Source organism: Felis catus, chromosome B2 (genome assembly GCF_018350175.1).
Source record: "Felis catus isolate Fca126 chromosome B2, F.catus_Fca126_mat1.0, whole genome shotgun sequence".
Classification (NCBI taxonomy): Eukaryota; Metazoa; Chordata; class Mammalia; order Carnivora; family Felidae; genus Felis; species Felis catus.
Genome location: NC_058372.1, coordinates 118,518,850 through 118,535,148, shown reverse-complemented (window position 1 = coordinate 118,535,148; position 16,299 = coordinate 118,518,850). Strand labels below are relative to the sequence as shown.

General features: G+C 35.1%; 1 protein-coding gene across 5 annotated transcripts in view; it reads right to left on the bottom strand.

The window, feature by feature from the left end:
- Positions 1-8,916: 8,916 nt before the first annotated feature.
- ENPP3 (ectonucleotide pyrophosphatase/phosphodiesterase 3) overlaps positions 8,917-16,299 on the bottom strand; it is an 89,882-nt gene continuing 82,499 nt past the window's right edge. For all 5 annotated transcript variants that reach the window (XM_019831231.3, XM_045058048.1, XM_045058049.1 and 2 more), the window contains 2 exons: positions 15,559-15,715; positions 8,917-9,171 (listed from right to left, as the gene is read on the bottom strand). In XM_019831231.3, the coding sequence (XP_019686790.2) occupies positions 9,001-9,171; positions 15,559-15,715 (328 nt within the window). In that variant the 3' untranslated portion in view covers positions 8,917-9,000. The remainder of the gene's footprint in view (positions 9,172-15,558; positions 15,716-16,299) is intronic.

The following is a 16,299-nucleotide window of genomic DNA, read 5'->3' as shown; positions in this document are numbered from 1 at the left end:
TGCTTGTCTGCCTTGCTAGAATATAAGCTTCTCAAGGGCAGGGATCTTTGTCAAGTTTGTTCATTGATTAGCCTAAGCTCCTGGAACAGTGCCTGGGATATAGGAACTCAATAAACATTGGTTGAATAAATAGATTTAATGAGAAGATCTTGAATAGGCAAGATATGTTGCTGAATGGCTAGGAAAAGGTAGTTGGTTCCAGATTCGAAGGGAGAGCAAGAGAAGAAGGTATTTAGTATCAAAATAATTTTTAAAAAGATCAGTGGATTAATTAAGATTATTAAGATTTGATTCTAAATTTCTTATTTTCATTTAAAAAAATTGCTTAAATGCTTTAAGAGGCCAAAGTTGGAATCTGAAGTGATGGTGAAATCTCTGCAGAATAAGCTTATTTTCTGAGATGAGATCCACACAAATCTGGAAGAAACTCATGAAACTACTGCCAAGGCCAGTTGATCTGAGCCACTGTGGTCAATCCATTTCCGTTTTTTTTTTTTTCTTTCTTTCTTTCCAATATCCCAGAGTAACAGGATTAACCATGCCATGATTCCTTTTCCCCCCTCCCCCTGCACCCTTAAATTGCTTATGTGGCCATAACTTATAAAATATTCTTGGACCTAACTAATGGATAAGGATTGTAATAGAGGCAGGCCAAATTTAAAGATCAGGGCAACCACAAACCATGATGGAGGATGCTATTAATGTGACTAACTCGTCCTGGCAGGAAATATAGGAGTCAAACCTACAAATCACAGGACAAAGATCAACTTGACACAATCCACAAATCTGAGTCACTAAGACTGTGCCTAAACCCAAGTGAAGCAGTAGCAATTGCCTGGTTAGCTCAAAATGAGTGCTTTCTATATTCCTTAGGAGACTATCATAAACAAATCTCATAAGTATCACATTAAATAGACAAGATACTATTGTAATCATTAAGCAAATTTCTTAATTTCAAGAAATAGGAGAACATTTTTAGATCTTTGTTCATCTCTTAGAGATATAGACATTATTCCTTAATTGATTAGCCTTAAGAGAGAGACTAGATGGCCTCTCCAGATTTCTTCTAGACCTATGAGTCTTTAACTTACACATTAACAAACATAGTATCATAGGAGAATGGAAATAGTATAGTTCTAAGTGCCAATCCTGCTTTACTAGTCATCAATCAACCATCTCGATACTGTGGATTTGGGAGTCAAAACTGCATGAATTCTCTGTCACTGGAAGACTGAGGTTTGTTCCTGTCTGGAAGTTTGTTCAAGCGTGAGTCCACTGATTGAGGGAATGATTGTGGTCTGCCAAGGGTGCTGTGTAAAAAGGAAGTTGTTTCTCCCAACAGCCTTGTTTGTGTTTTCAAAAACTGTTTCAGTTTATGTTCTGTTTCCATTCCCATGCCCAGCCCTCCCAAAGTAAACAGATGACAAGTAGTGGTGGTGGGATAGCGGTGATGCAGGGGTGGGGATGGAGGTGGAGGAAGGAAAGAGATGTCCCCAGGGCAAGAGGATTTTCAAAGAACCCAAATGTAATTTGGAAATGAACTCAAGTGCCAAACCAGATGGGATTTATACCAACAAGATCAGCCCAATCTATAAGCATAAAAACAGACTCCTAGAAGTTCCATTTACTTATTTGAAAATGACCAAATACTGATGGGCACTCTTATACTAAACTCCAGCTAAATTAGTGGCTAAAGATGAATCTTTGGCACATCAGAAGGTATACCCCTTTCTTCCATTCATCCCACTCTTCCACTTCTATTTGTCCAGAAAACTCATTTATTTCTCAGAATTTCTAGAAGAATGGACCCTGAATTCTCTTAATTCCAACTATGGCACTAAAAACTCTGAAAGGTTAAAAAAAGAAAATAAGTAGAAAATAGAAGGAAAAAGAAACAAATGCACTGAGAAAATAAACTTCCAGAATTTTAACTAAATCTGGAAAATAAGTCAACATTTAGAATTTTCCTTCTTTCCAAGTCTACTCCCAAGACCTTAGGTGACCTCAGTTGGATTAGAAAGTTCTCTTTCTACAAACAAAATTAACTATAATCCTTGATTCAGTAATATTGGAACTCATAAAATCTTCCTTTTATATGCCTGTCTACCAAAATACATATAACTTAAAATAGTAGTGCTATGTGGTTCTTCTATTTAAAGGCAAGTAATTCTATTGTATTAAATTATAATTTATATAAAAAGCACTTGTCAAAATTTAGTTGATCACATATTCCTATGTTAGCAGAATAAAAGAAAAGATAATCACATCATCTGAGATGACATAGTTCTCTTGTTCAAAAGTAAAAAATAGCTACATCTATCTATCTATCTATCTATCTATCTATTTATCTATCTATAAAATAACAACATATATATATATATACATATATAGTTTGTGTAGTGTTACAGTGAGTATGTGTTACTTTTATGATTCAGAAAGCATAAATTATTTCCATTTTTGGTGGGGAAGGACTTTATTTCATTAAATTCAGATTTTGAATACACCAATTTAGAAATTAAAGTTGTATCAATATAGTACTTACAGTTTTAGTAAATAAAACTACCATATATATGTTTGCCCACTTCTAGGAATATTGACAAGAGATATTCTTCCAACAAAACTGCATATGCATACGGTTATACACTGGTGTATATTTGTAACTATAAAATATTGGAAAACCTAACTGCCCTTACATAGAAAATTGACTTAATAAACTACGGTAGCCCACAGGTTTGATAACCTCGATGAAACAGACCAAGTCTTTGAAAGACATAATCTATCACAAGAAGGAATAGATTATTTGAATAGACCTGTATCTTTTTAAAAATTGACTCAATCATTAATGAACTTCTAAAACATAAAAAAACCAGGCCTAGAGAGTTCACTGGTAAATTCTACTTAAAGAAGAAATTATACCAATTCTCTACAATCTTTTTCAGATGATAGGAGTGGATGGCATACTTCCTACCTCATTTCATGAGGTTAACATCACCTTAATACCAAAACCAGAGAAAGACATTATAAGAAAAGAAAGCTAAAGACCAATATCTCACGTGGACATAAATTCAAAAATCCTCAACAAAATATTAGCAAATTGAATTCAATAATGTATGAAACTAATTGTACTACATGACCAAGTGGAATTTATCTAGGTATGCAAGGCTAGTTAAACATTTGAAAAACAATTAATATAATCCATCACACCAAAAGGCTAAAAAAGGAAATGTTAATAGTCTTATCAATAGATAGATATAAATAGAAAAAAGACTAGAATAGAATAGACAAGAACATTTAACAAAATCCAGGTCCAATTCATGATAAATAAGTCTCAGTAAACTAGGAATAGAGAACTTCCTAAACTTGATAAAGAATATCTACCAAAAAACTACCACTAACATCATACATAATGATAAGAGACTCAAACTTTCCCACTAAGGTCAAGCACAAGGCAAGGATGTTCCCTCTTACCTCTCCTTTTCAACATCATGCTGGAGGTTCTAGCTGATGTAATTAGACAGGAAAAAGATACAAAAGGTATACAGATTGGGAAGGAAGAAATAAAACTGTCTTGTTTCTCAGATGATATGATCGTCTATGTAGAACATCCAAAAAAAATCAACAATAAAAACAACAAAAACTCTTGGAACTAATAAGTGACTTTAGTTAAGTTTTAAGATACAAGAAAAATTTATAAAAGTCAATCATTTTGCTTTATGCTTGCAATGAACAAGTGAAATTAGAAATTAAAAACACAATACCATTTATATTAGCAGCTCCCCAAATGACATACTTAGGCATAAATCTAACAAAATACGTATAAGATCTAAATGAAGAAAACTATAAAAGTGGTAAACAAAACAAATAACTAAATAAATGGAGATATATCCCATGTTCATGGATAGGAGGATTCACTATTGTCAGGATGTTAGTTCTTTACTTGATCTATAGATTCAATGCAATTTCAATCCACATTCCAGTAAATTATTTTATGGATATCAACAAACTGGTTCCAAGTTTATAAAGAGGTAAAAGGCCCAGAAGAGCTATCATGATATTGAAAGAGAAGAACAGAGTTGGAGGACTGATGCTAGTTGACTTCAAGACTTACTATGAAGCTAGACTAATCAAGAGAGTAGTATTGGTGAAAAAACAGACAAAAAGATCAATGGAATAAAATAGAGAGCACAGAAATAGACCCAAATAAATATAGTCAAGTGATCTTTGACAAAGGAGCAAAGGCAATACAATGGAGCAAAGATAGTCTTTTCAATAAACAGTCCTGAAGCAAGTGGAGAAAATCCACATGCAGAAAAATGAAACTAGACACAGATCTTACACCCTTAAAAAAGTAACTCAAAATGGACATATATGTAAAATGCAAAACTATAAAACTCTTAGAAGATAACTTAAGAGAAAATCTAGATGTTCTTAAATTTGGTGATGACTTTTTGGATATAACACCAAATGCATAATCCATAGAAGAAATAATAAGCTGGATTTCATTAAAATTATGAACTTTTTCTCTGCAAAAAGACAATATTAGAAAACAAGCCACAGACTAGGAGAAAATATTTGCAAAATATACACTTGATAAAGGACTGTTATTCAAAGTATACAAAGAACTCTTAAAACTCAACAATAAGAAAACAATCTGATTAAAAAATGGGCTGTAGACCTTAACAGACATGAAACCAAAGAACATAACAAATAAACATATGAAGCTTCTCCATATCATATATCATCAGAAAAATGGAAATTAAGACAATAATGAGAGGTGCCTGGGTGGCTTAGTTGGTTAAGTATCTGACTCTTGATTTTGACTCAGGTCATGATCTCTCACAATCGTGAGATGGAGCTTCCTGTCAGGCTCCAAGCTGGGTGTGGAACTTGCTTAGTATTCTCTCTCTCCTTCTCCCTCTCTCCCTCTGCACTCCCCCACTGGCACACACATGTGCTTTCTCTAATATAGATATAGATATAGATATAGATATAGATATAGAGATATACTTATGCACACATATATATATATACACAATGTATATGCATATATACATATATACATATATACAATACAGTGTCTGTGTGTGTGCGTGTATATATATATACACACACACATATATATATATATATATATATATATATATATATATAAAATGATATACAACTACACACCACTTGGAATGGCCCAAATCCAGAACACTGACAACACCAAATGCTAGCAAGGATGTGAAGCAAAAGGAACTTTGATTTATTTTTGGTGGGAATGCAAAATGGTAGAGCTGTTTTGAAAGACAACTTGGCAATTTTGCACAAAACTAAATACACCCTTACCATATGCTCCAACAATTTTTCTCCTTGGTATTTACCCAAAGGAACTGAAAACTCATGCCCATACAAAAACCTATACATGAACATTTATAGTACCTTTATTCATGATTGCCAAAACTTAGAAGCAACCAAGATGTTTTTCAGTAGGTGAATGAATAAATAAATGAGTATATCCAGACAATGGACTCATGGTTTTTTGTACACATAGTTATAAATACGAGTAGAGATACAAATGAAAATATCCTAGACAAAAAGATGTAGACATCAATTGTACTTTCGTTGACTCAAGTGGAACAGTTTCAATGATACTCCAGAAGTAATGAGGGCACCAGTGCCCACTAAATAGAACCAGGGCTCCTTGGAGAAATAGCTGATTCCAGAGTTAATATAGGGAAAGTATAAGATGAACCTAAACATTTTTTATACCACAAAGTAAGGAGGTGCTCTAAAAATGATAAGGATATGTCAAAGGACACAGAGTCCACTTAAAGGAGCTCCCACAGGCCAAATCTGGAGCGATTTGAGTACCAGAACAAATAATAATAGTGTATTTTATTTCATTAGGATAAAAAGAATCCGTGAGTCTATATAAATCATAAACAAATGAACACATAAGAAAGGAAAACTTTTCCTTACAGTGGAATGCTAATAAATGTAGAAGGACTAATGGAATTTAAAAAAAATCACCCTTTTGCTAACTATCATAGTAAAAATTTAATCAGGGAAGAATTATTAATGGATACTAAAGACAGTGGATGATTTAATGAAAAACAGGAAGTTTATAGGGTCTCAGGTATACCCCCAAAATATCTTATAAGTTATGAAGGGGGAAATACTACCTTTATAGAAAGGAAGCCAGGTAAATACCGACTTCACCAACTGATCAAATTTGGCATCAGTAATAATGGCACAATTGAACATTTTGTGCTTCCTGATATGAAGTGCTGAGAACACACTATCACTGATGTAGTATTGTTCTTATAAAAATGCAAAACATGGATCCAATTATGAGGAAATGCCAGAAAACACAGTTTGAGGAACAGTCTACAAAATAAATGATCTGGACTCATCAAAAATGTCAACATTATTTGGTAAAGGCTGAGGAACAGTTGTACATTATAAGAGAACAAAGTGGAAAGAAAACTTGATGCAATGAGTGATTCCCTTCTGGATCCCAGAAAAGAAAATATTATAAAGGACATTACTGAAAATATGAGAAAATTTGAATTAGGCCTATAAATTATAGTATTGTACCAACATTAAACCTCCCACTGCAGTTGTATGAGTTAATGTCCTTGATCCTAAGGAAATACACATTGAAGTTTTGGGCATAAATGAGTGCGATGACTACCATGTACTCTCAGAAAGTTCAGGGAAGAAAATAAAGATGTATATAAATTATATCATGAGAATATTAACAATTGGTAAAGTTGGGTGAAGGTTATAGAAAATTATAACCTTATTTATTTATTTTTTAAATGTTTATTTATTCTTGAGAGAGTGCAAGTGGGAGAGGGGCAGAGAGAGAGGGATACACAGGATCCAAAGCACTTGTCAAGCTCTGAGCTGTCAGCACAGAGCGCGATGCTGGGCTTGAACTCAAAAACTGTGAGATCATGACCTGAGCCAAAGTTGGACGCTTAACCAACTGAGCAACCCAGGTGCCCCAACCTTATTTATTTTTGAGAGAGAAAGCACAAGTGGGGAAGGGACAGAGAGAGAGGGGGGAACAGAGGGATCGGAAGTGGGCTCTGAGCTGACAGCAGCAAGCCCCATGCAGGGCTCAAACCCATGAACTTTGAGATCCTGACTTGAGCCGAAGTTGGACCCTTAACCAAACTGAACCACCCAAGCACCCCTAAATTCAGGTGATCTTATCTAATTTCCACACTGTGGTGGGCAGAGGAACATGAATTGGAGGAATTCTGACTATATTAATTTTTGCCATGTAGCTGGGAATAGTTTTCAATTTGTGTCTTACATTCTTCACTGCACAATTTTTTAAACTAAATCCTACAAGTGGAGAAAATATGTTTTAGAAAATCCAATGGCATTTAAACTATCATTTCAATTAGTTGTAGTTAATGATCATACTTCGATTGACCTCCTAATAGAAATAGTTTATTTATTTTTTTGAAGCTCATGTCACAGGATTTTTCATCACTAGCAAAGCCTTTGTCCCCTGAATGAACTGGTCTTTATATCAGAAAATAATCTGGAACATTGCTAGTCTAGTAATCCAAAGATCTGACTAATGGCATTGCTCTTCAAATAAGTATGGGATCTCTTTGATTAATAACTATATTTTGAAAAATTAAAGATAAACATATACAAAGTAATTTTTTTAAATTTTAGATAATCCCGAAGGTCACAAAATAAAAATTTTATTTCCCTATTTCTCTTTACTATTAATTCCTACCTCTCCCCACCCCAGCTTTATTATGCAAATCAGGGGTTGACAGAGTATAGCCCATCCAAGGGTTTGGGTTTTTTTGTTTTTGTTCTGGCTTTTGTTTTTTTTGTTTTTGTTTTTTTGTTTTTTTGGGGTTTTTTTGCAAATAAAGTTTTCTTGAAGCCAAATCTAGCCCTCCATGGTGTCTTTTGTTTTTGTTTTTGTTTGGTTGTTTGTCTGGTTTTGTAAATAAAGTTTTCTTGGAACACAGCAACTCTCCCCCTTTTTAAAAATATTATCTATGACTACTTCCTTGATGTAATGGCAGAGTTGAGTAGTTGCAAAAGAGACTATATGGCCTAAAAATTTTTATCATCTGGCCCTTTAAAGAAAAAGTTTGCTGACCCCTAAAAAATGGTAGAATGCTATTCTACCTTGTTCTTTATTTAACAATAGACATACATTCAATATATAGATCTACTTCTTTCTTCATAGTATTGGAATAGCATTGCACTCATATTGTTTGTATAAACAAATTCCAGAATTTGTTCAACCAGTCTTTTAGTTTGTTTCCTAGTCTTTCCTACAGTAAAACATATACTGGCATGGGTTTTTTTTTTATTAAAATTTTTTTAATGTTTATTTATTTTCGAGAGAGAGAGAGAGAGAGAGAGAGAGAGAGAGAGAGAGAGAGACAGAGTGCGAATGGAGGAGGGGTAGAGAGAGAGGGAGACACAGAATCTGAAGCAGGCTCCAGGCTCTGAGCTGTCAGCACAGACAGAGCCAATGCGGGGCTCGAACTCAGGAACCGTGAAACCATGACCTGAACCGAAGTTGGACCCTTAACCAACTGAGCCACCCAGGCACCCCTGTTGGCAGGTTTTACAAGTGAAATTACTGAATGAGGTAATGTGCTTCTTTTAATAAATATTGTCTAATTGTCAAATGCAACATTTCTTGTATAACCTTCACCAAAGTGACACTTAACCTGGTCTCCTTTCTCTTTAGATAATGCTGGGCAGAAAATATGGCCAAAGATTATAAATAAGATAATAAATATAATATGGTAGGTATACCACAGCACAATCTCTGTGCAAAAAGAAAAAAAAAAGAGGAACTTTAAAATAACACACGTTTGTAGAGATGAAAAAGAGAAGGGAATAATGAAAATTCTGTGGCATGGCTTTTTAGAAGGGTTAAGGAAAAACAGAACACTTTATTTTGTGATTATTTAACAGAAAAATCATTTACATTCTGCCCCAATTCATTTATACATTAAGTTAAATAACGGTTTCAAATGTGGGTAAATATGTCTTAAGTTGCAAAATTTCAGAGACAGGCTGTACTTTTTCCTGGTAAAAGTCCAGCCCAGTAAGAAGTTCCACATCGCGGACCCGGGCAACGTGGGCTTTCCATCTCTCTTCAATCCAAACAGCTTCTGGTTTATTTTCCTGTAAAAGCGAAACAAAAGCCTGTTTTTCATAGGGCATTATTTTTCATTAACAGAGGGATCTTCTATTATTTAGAGGTTTTCCTTTTCCCTGTGCTTTTTATTGCCTTAAATCTTAACTTGATACAGCTAAATTTTGTTGTTTACTAAAATAAAAGGAAAACAGAAGTCCAAAAAGTATGTTATAACAAATACAGACCACCACAAAGTCATAAAGCTTAGCTATTTTAGTATTTACTTCAGATATAAAAGAAATAAGATATTACAGATGAAGTTAAATCCCCAATGTCCTTCTACTCAGAACTAATAATTAGCACGAGTCCATGTTTTAAAATTTTTACAGCACATCACTCTACAATATATATCATGAGTTATGAGTGTTCCAATTTATATAAGCGGTATTATAAGTGGTATTCTATAATTACTTTCTCAATCAGTATTACATGTGCAGGGGTACCTGGGCGGCTCAGTCAGTTGAGCCTCTGACTTCAGCTTAGGTCATGATCTCACATTTCATGGGTTTGAGCCCCATGTTGGGCTCTATGCTAACAACTCAGAGCTTGAAGCCTGCTTCAGATCCTCTGTCTCCCTGTCTCTTTGCCCCTCCCCTGCTCATGCTCTGTCTCTCTCTCTCTCAGAATAAATGAACATTAAAAAAATTAAAAAAAAAGAATTATGTGTGCAATCTATCCATAGAGATATATCCAGAGCCAGTTAAATCAGTTGTTTTTAGCTGTGGTTTGTGGTAGCATAGTTTATTTTCTTTTTATTGCCATATTGATAGTATTTTTGGCATTGTAAATAATCCTGTAATGAATAACTTGGCACATGCCTCCCGTATCCAAGAATATGAGTTTCTAGGATACATAAATGGAATTGCTGGATCATAGAGTACATGCAACTTAATTTTCCCAGATATTAAACCTCACACTCCTCAGGTTATTTATACCAATTTACAATTGCATTGATAGTGGAAGAGAATACCTACTTCCCCACATCCTTGCCAAATCACAGTGTGAAATAGTGTTTTATCTGTTTGATTTTATTACCCCGAGTATCATCAGAGTTGAGTATCTTTTCACATATTTCTTGGCCATCTGACTTTTAATGGGTTTTTTACTATATAAAAATTAGTTCGATCCTTTAGAGCTATGGATTTCTATAAAATTTCTTATTTTTTATATATTAATTTTCTGATATTCATATGGTACTGCTAATTTCCATTTAGATTTTTTTAAAAGTAAGAAAATTTAAAGGTTTGTTTAGATGAATGTGGTTTTTTTTAAATTTTTTTTTCAACGTTTATTTATTTTTGGGACAGAGAGAGACAGAGCATGAACGGGGGAGGGGCAGAGAGAGAGGGAGACACAGAATTGGAAACAGGCTCCAGGCTCTGAGCCATCAGCCCAGAGCCTGATGCGGGGCTCGAACTCACGGACCACGAGATCGTGACCTGGCTGAAGTCGGACGCTTAACCAACTGCGCCACCCAGGCGCCCCAAGATGAATGTGTTTTAATAACTCTCATTTGACTTCAGCATAGTAACTTTTTTTTAATTTTTTTGTTTATTCATTTTTTTGAGAGAGACAGAGACAGCATGAGTGAAGGAGAGGCAGAGAGAGGGAGAGAGAGAGAGAGAGAGAGAGAGAGAGAGAGAGAGAGAGAGAGAATATCCCAAACAGGCTCTGCACTGTCAATGCAGAGCCGACATGGGGCTCGAACTCACGAAGCCATGAAATCATGACCTGAGCCCAAACCAAGAGTGGGATGCTTAACCGACTGAGCCACCCAGGTGCCCCTGGTTTACTTGTTTTTTTTAATATGCAAGCTTAAAATAGGAGCTATTATTTGAGCCAGAGGAAGTGTAAGAGGAAACTGCTTCTTGTTTCTAACCACTAAAGCATTTCTCTGTGAGATTCACGATGTGCATTAATTTTTTAAGTAAATACGCAGTGTACTAATTTGAGCCTATTTCCAACGAGAATCTAATTGATTCTTTTTTTTTTCTGCCCTTATTTCCCATTTCAGCAGCATTCACTATTTTTTATCACTTTTTTCACAAAGTTTTCTCCCACTTGATTTATATTACTCTGCTCCCTCATGGCTTATTTGGTACCCATCCAACTAAATGTTCACTCAACACCTGACTAGGTCTACCCTCTTTTAAAACTGCAATGAAATAAACCTAAAGCAGGCCACCTAACTCTATCTAGTCAGGGGTAATACTCAAGTTCTTTAATACCGGGTAGTTCACCTGCACCAAGCAATCTGAACAGAAGCCAGCAATAGACAACTCTTACTGTACTAATGCATCCAACGGAAGAGCAGCCTTGCAAACATAGAGTGATTATGAGCTATATTTAAAAACAACTGACCCTTGAACAACATCGGCTTGAACTGTGGGGATGCACATATATGCAATTTGTTTCAATAAATACAATACAGAACTGTCATTGTATTTTCTCTTCCTTGTGCTTTTCTTAATAACCTTTTCTTTTCCCTAGCTTACTTTATTGTAAGAATACAGTATACATGTAATAAAATATGTGTTAAATGGGCTACTAATGCTATTGTAAGGCTTCCAGCCAATAGTAGGCTATTAGTAGCTAGATTTGGGAGTTAAAAGGTATACGTGGATTTTCAACTGTGTGGCGGTTGGCACCCTTAACCCCCCCCATATTGTTCAAGAGTCAACTGTGTATGTGTTCAAATTGTTACATAAACAGAAGTATTACATACCCCTAAAATACAATGCCCTCTGTTGGGTTTTTCAGGCAATATCAGTTTCAGTATTTTTCTACCCTACTTCTTTATCTTCTCCCCTTAACCACATACAGTTTGGTTATTGCTGCTACCACACTAATGAAATTGCTTTGGCAAGGATAACCCAGCTGAGTGGATTTTTGTTTTTTGAACTTTCACTTAGTTGATCACTACAGGCTTCTAAAATTTCCTTTTTTCTCACATAGCTCTAACTGATGACTTGTTCAGTGAACACTATCTCTTCAACTGATTCTAGTGATTTCCATCCTAGCAGATAGACATTTCCCTCAATTTGAACTTTGGATCTCTTCTTTCCACTTCCTTTCCTTTGGCAACTTTACTTCACTCCCATGATTTAATATCAGATCTATTTCTACAGTTCTGGTTTCTCTTCCAAGTTCCATGCCTGCATTTTCCAATATCTGCTGAGCAAGCTACAATAATGACAGTCACTTGGACTCATGACAACATTCTCTTTTAACTGACAGGGATTTAACAATACAAAGCTGAGGGAAAAAAAATAAAAAGGGGAAAAAAAGGCAGAAAATATGGAAAGGACAAGATACGGAAGAAAATAAATGAGGCAGCATGAATCTAATTCCCTAGACCAAGTGTGGGGTGGAATCATGAATCTATCGTTTCTACAAAATGGTGTTAGTTGCCTCAACCCTCTTCCAGTGGTGGAGTGATTGGTTAAAAGTGCAGTTTCCTTACAACATACCCCTGAAAGCAAGACAACTATTTCATTGGGAGCTTAAAGCACTCGTACCTTTTCTAATGCTAGTGGAAATATTGGTTGATTTAGCCATATTAGGATATAGTTTGTATATGTACTGGTACTTATTGGGTGATTTGATATGTAGAGGATTTTGCTTGTATGCAATTTCACTTTATGTTGACTGTAGCTCCAACATAAGATGTGATTTCTTTAAAACTTATCTAATGCTCACAGCAATTTTATTAGGGAAGGTGATGTTTTTATACAGTTGAGGAGATGAACATTCAATTATTTACCCAAAGAAGCCATATCAATAACTGAACACAAGATGTCCAACTCCCAAATCCGTGCATTTAAGATCTATCCTATGCTGCTTCTCATGTATCCTCCTAGATAATCAACTAGCCTCTCAATCTGAAGACTAAAAAGAGCGAATTCATCCTTCCCAAAACAACTGATTGTCTTATATGTGTCCTAGTCAGTTATGCCTAAGTTTTCAGTTACATTTGACCCTTTCCATACTGCCTCTCACCTCCCTCATGTCTGACAGCCACATCTTGTTCACAATCTCTCTCATAGCTTGGCTTAAATTTGCTTTACACTCATCATATTATGTCTCATAATTACCTTTATAAATGCCATACCCTTATTAGTATACTTCAAATTCCTTAAAATCTTAGATAATGTTCATTAGTGTTGATGTCTTATTCCATGGAGATGACTCCCTATTAATTCCAAGATCATCTTTACTTGGGATGTCAGAGGCTTTATAGCATTTGTTCTTTACCTTGAAGCGTAGGTAGAATTTTTAGCAGATGGAAAACAAGGGCACTATAGGAGAGAAAAGTAGGAGCAGTGATGCTGAGGTAGGGAAACCCAAGATATGTCAAGTAGTTTCAAGGACTTCAGTTAGCCCACAACTTGGGTTTGCAGGTCTAACCAAAGATAAATTGTGAAGAGTCTTAAGTGCAGGCTAGGAGTTTTTTGTTTGCTTGTTTTCATTTTTTATTCTGGGTAGATAACGTTTTGGGATGAAAAAGTATGTCATAATGAAAACCTAAGGTTTAAGGTAAACTGGTATACTACAGAGGTGAAGGGGAGGAGGACAAGAGACAATGAAGCTACTTAAGATTCATTTTCAAAAGTCCTGATAAAAGGTAATAAGGACCTAGATCAGGGATATCCAATAGTTTCTTCTACCTAGAACCCATTGTAAAGAACTATTTAATTCTGATTCAGTGGTAGCCAGCAGCATACTGTATTAGTTACCACTGTCTGCCACTGGAAGAGTAAGTGAAGAATGATGGCTTCCCTGTTTTTGGAAACCTTTCCCCACTCTAGGACTATGAGAGACCCACAGTTTAGCCTCTAACCTATGCCCTCCATCTTTAGTCATTGAAAAACCATTCAAACATTCAAGTTCACATCCTATCTTCAAGACCCAGTTAGAATGTCGCCTTCCCTACCAGGAAATATTTCTCCTTTGAAGTCCTATAACAATTTTATCTGTCCTTCTTTGTGCCACTTTTCTTTTCTTTCTTCTATTTTACTAGGTATCTATGGGCTAGCCTATGAGCACTTTTGATAGAATTCATGTCTATTTCATCTGTGTATCTTCCACAATACATAGTATGATGAAGGCAGTTATGTGTTGAACATCTAAAAGAATAAAGATGAATCCCAGTCTGGCCTAGAATCTATGCTTTTTCCAGTCTCTACTAGCCTATGGGATTTTCCATGTGAACGCCTATTTCTACAACAGACATGCCTAAACTTAACTATCTTATCTACCTGCCAAAATAGTTCTCATTCCTAACTTCCCTCTATGTTTTTTTTTTTTTCTAATTACCTACATTTAAAATCTCTGATTCATCTTCCAGTCTCCTTTTTTCTTTGGCTCTTGCATCCAACCGACTACCAAATCTTTTCTCCACTGAAGGTTCTTCTTAATCCTCTCAATGTGTACAAATTCTGCCCATTCTCAGGGCCCAGCCCTACTCCATTCTCATTTTACGTAACCTTCCTTTATTGATTATTCCTGCCAAATGTGTTTCAAATTTGAAACACTAAATCCTTATAGCAGTATTTAGCAATTAATAACAACTTTGTGACATCTCTTATTTTTATATTTTTAAAATAATTTTTATATTATCAACTGACCCATCTACATGTCCATATTTAATTTATCCTTATTTATATTTCATTTTTATGTCTCATTTACATATCAAAGTTATAGATGTACTCTGTGAGGGCAGAGACTATGTGTTTCTCCTTGGTGCATTCTAAAAAGTTTCTTTCACAGTACTGTACACTGTGAAAATATATTTGTTGAATGACTAGTGAAACCAAATTACAAGAATACATATTTTTTTCTAAAAAAATTCAGGCAAATTTAAGTAACTAGTTACATACAATTTTCCTTGATCCAGAAAGATGCTGAAGTAGACTAACACATGATGTTTAAAAAAAGAGTTACTTTAACTCATTGTACGTATGTATATGTAATTAATTTCAGACCTCACGTTTCAAGTTGATGGAGTTTTTTTTTACGTATTCCTTCATGAAACATTAATTTAGTGCCAACTTTGGCAGAGCACCTTAAATTTCTATATTAAGAATCAAAATATTAATAAGGTACCACCCCTTCCCTTCTGAGTGAGCGTGAATAAAATGTGTATGAATAAAATACATAAGATACGCATATCTAAAACATGTTCATGTAGGCATATCCATATTTAAATTGATATCTATTACATAAAGATCAATAGTCTAAGGAAAAGCTTAAAAATGTGGTAATTTTTAGTACAACCCTGCCCATGTTGTAGCCAAAGCCACTTTTATAAAAGCCTGGAGGAGATCTGACTAATCATTTTCTCAGGTCCTGAGGACTCTCCAGGAGATACTCACAGGGCAGCTCTCCACGTTGGTAGGTCGGTGAGGGATAATAAAGGGCAGGACATCCAACCACCCAGGACAGGCATTGGGGGTGTGGCTCTTATTTTTGCAACTGCTCAGCACCACAAAGTAATGAGTTGGGATGGGAACACTAGTGTTCTTTATATATCTAAAAACACAATGGAAAAGATTGAATGTTGTTATACTTTTGCTTCTAAAATTTATAAATGTCATTATATAAATATTTTAAATGCCAAGGTAAAAATATAGTCCAAGAAAAAAGTACGTGAATAGAAAGTACAAAATCTTATCACATATTTTTAGACTTCCATGAGCCAGAACAGAAATTTATAGAAGTCCAAACTTGGTCATTTTAGCATAAATGAAGAATATTAGAATCCAAAGAAAAGCAGACCATGACATTTTGCCTCCTGTGTTTCCCAGCTTTGTTGACTTTATACTTCACAGAGACATTTTCCAGGGGAGCAGGGACTGGGACACAGAAGCCCCAATTCCAACCCTAGCCGTGCATTTCCACTAGATATTTTGGCGGGTTCTGATCCTCTAACTTTCTATGACTTAGTAAGTTTCCTCAACTTTAACATGGAGGTGATCCTGTGCTACCTACTTCGCAGTGCGGATATGGAAATAAATCCATACAACAGATGACAGTCTTTTAGATAATGAACATGAAAGTATTTAAAAAAAAAATTTAAGAGCACGATAAAGGAAAGCTATTATTATGAGCCTGGT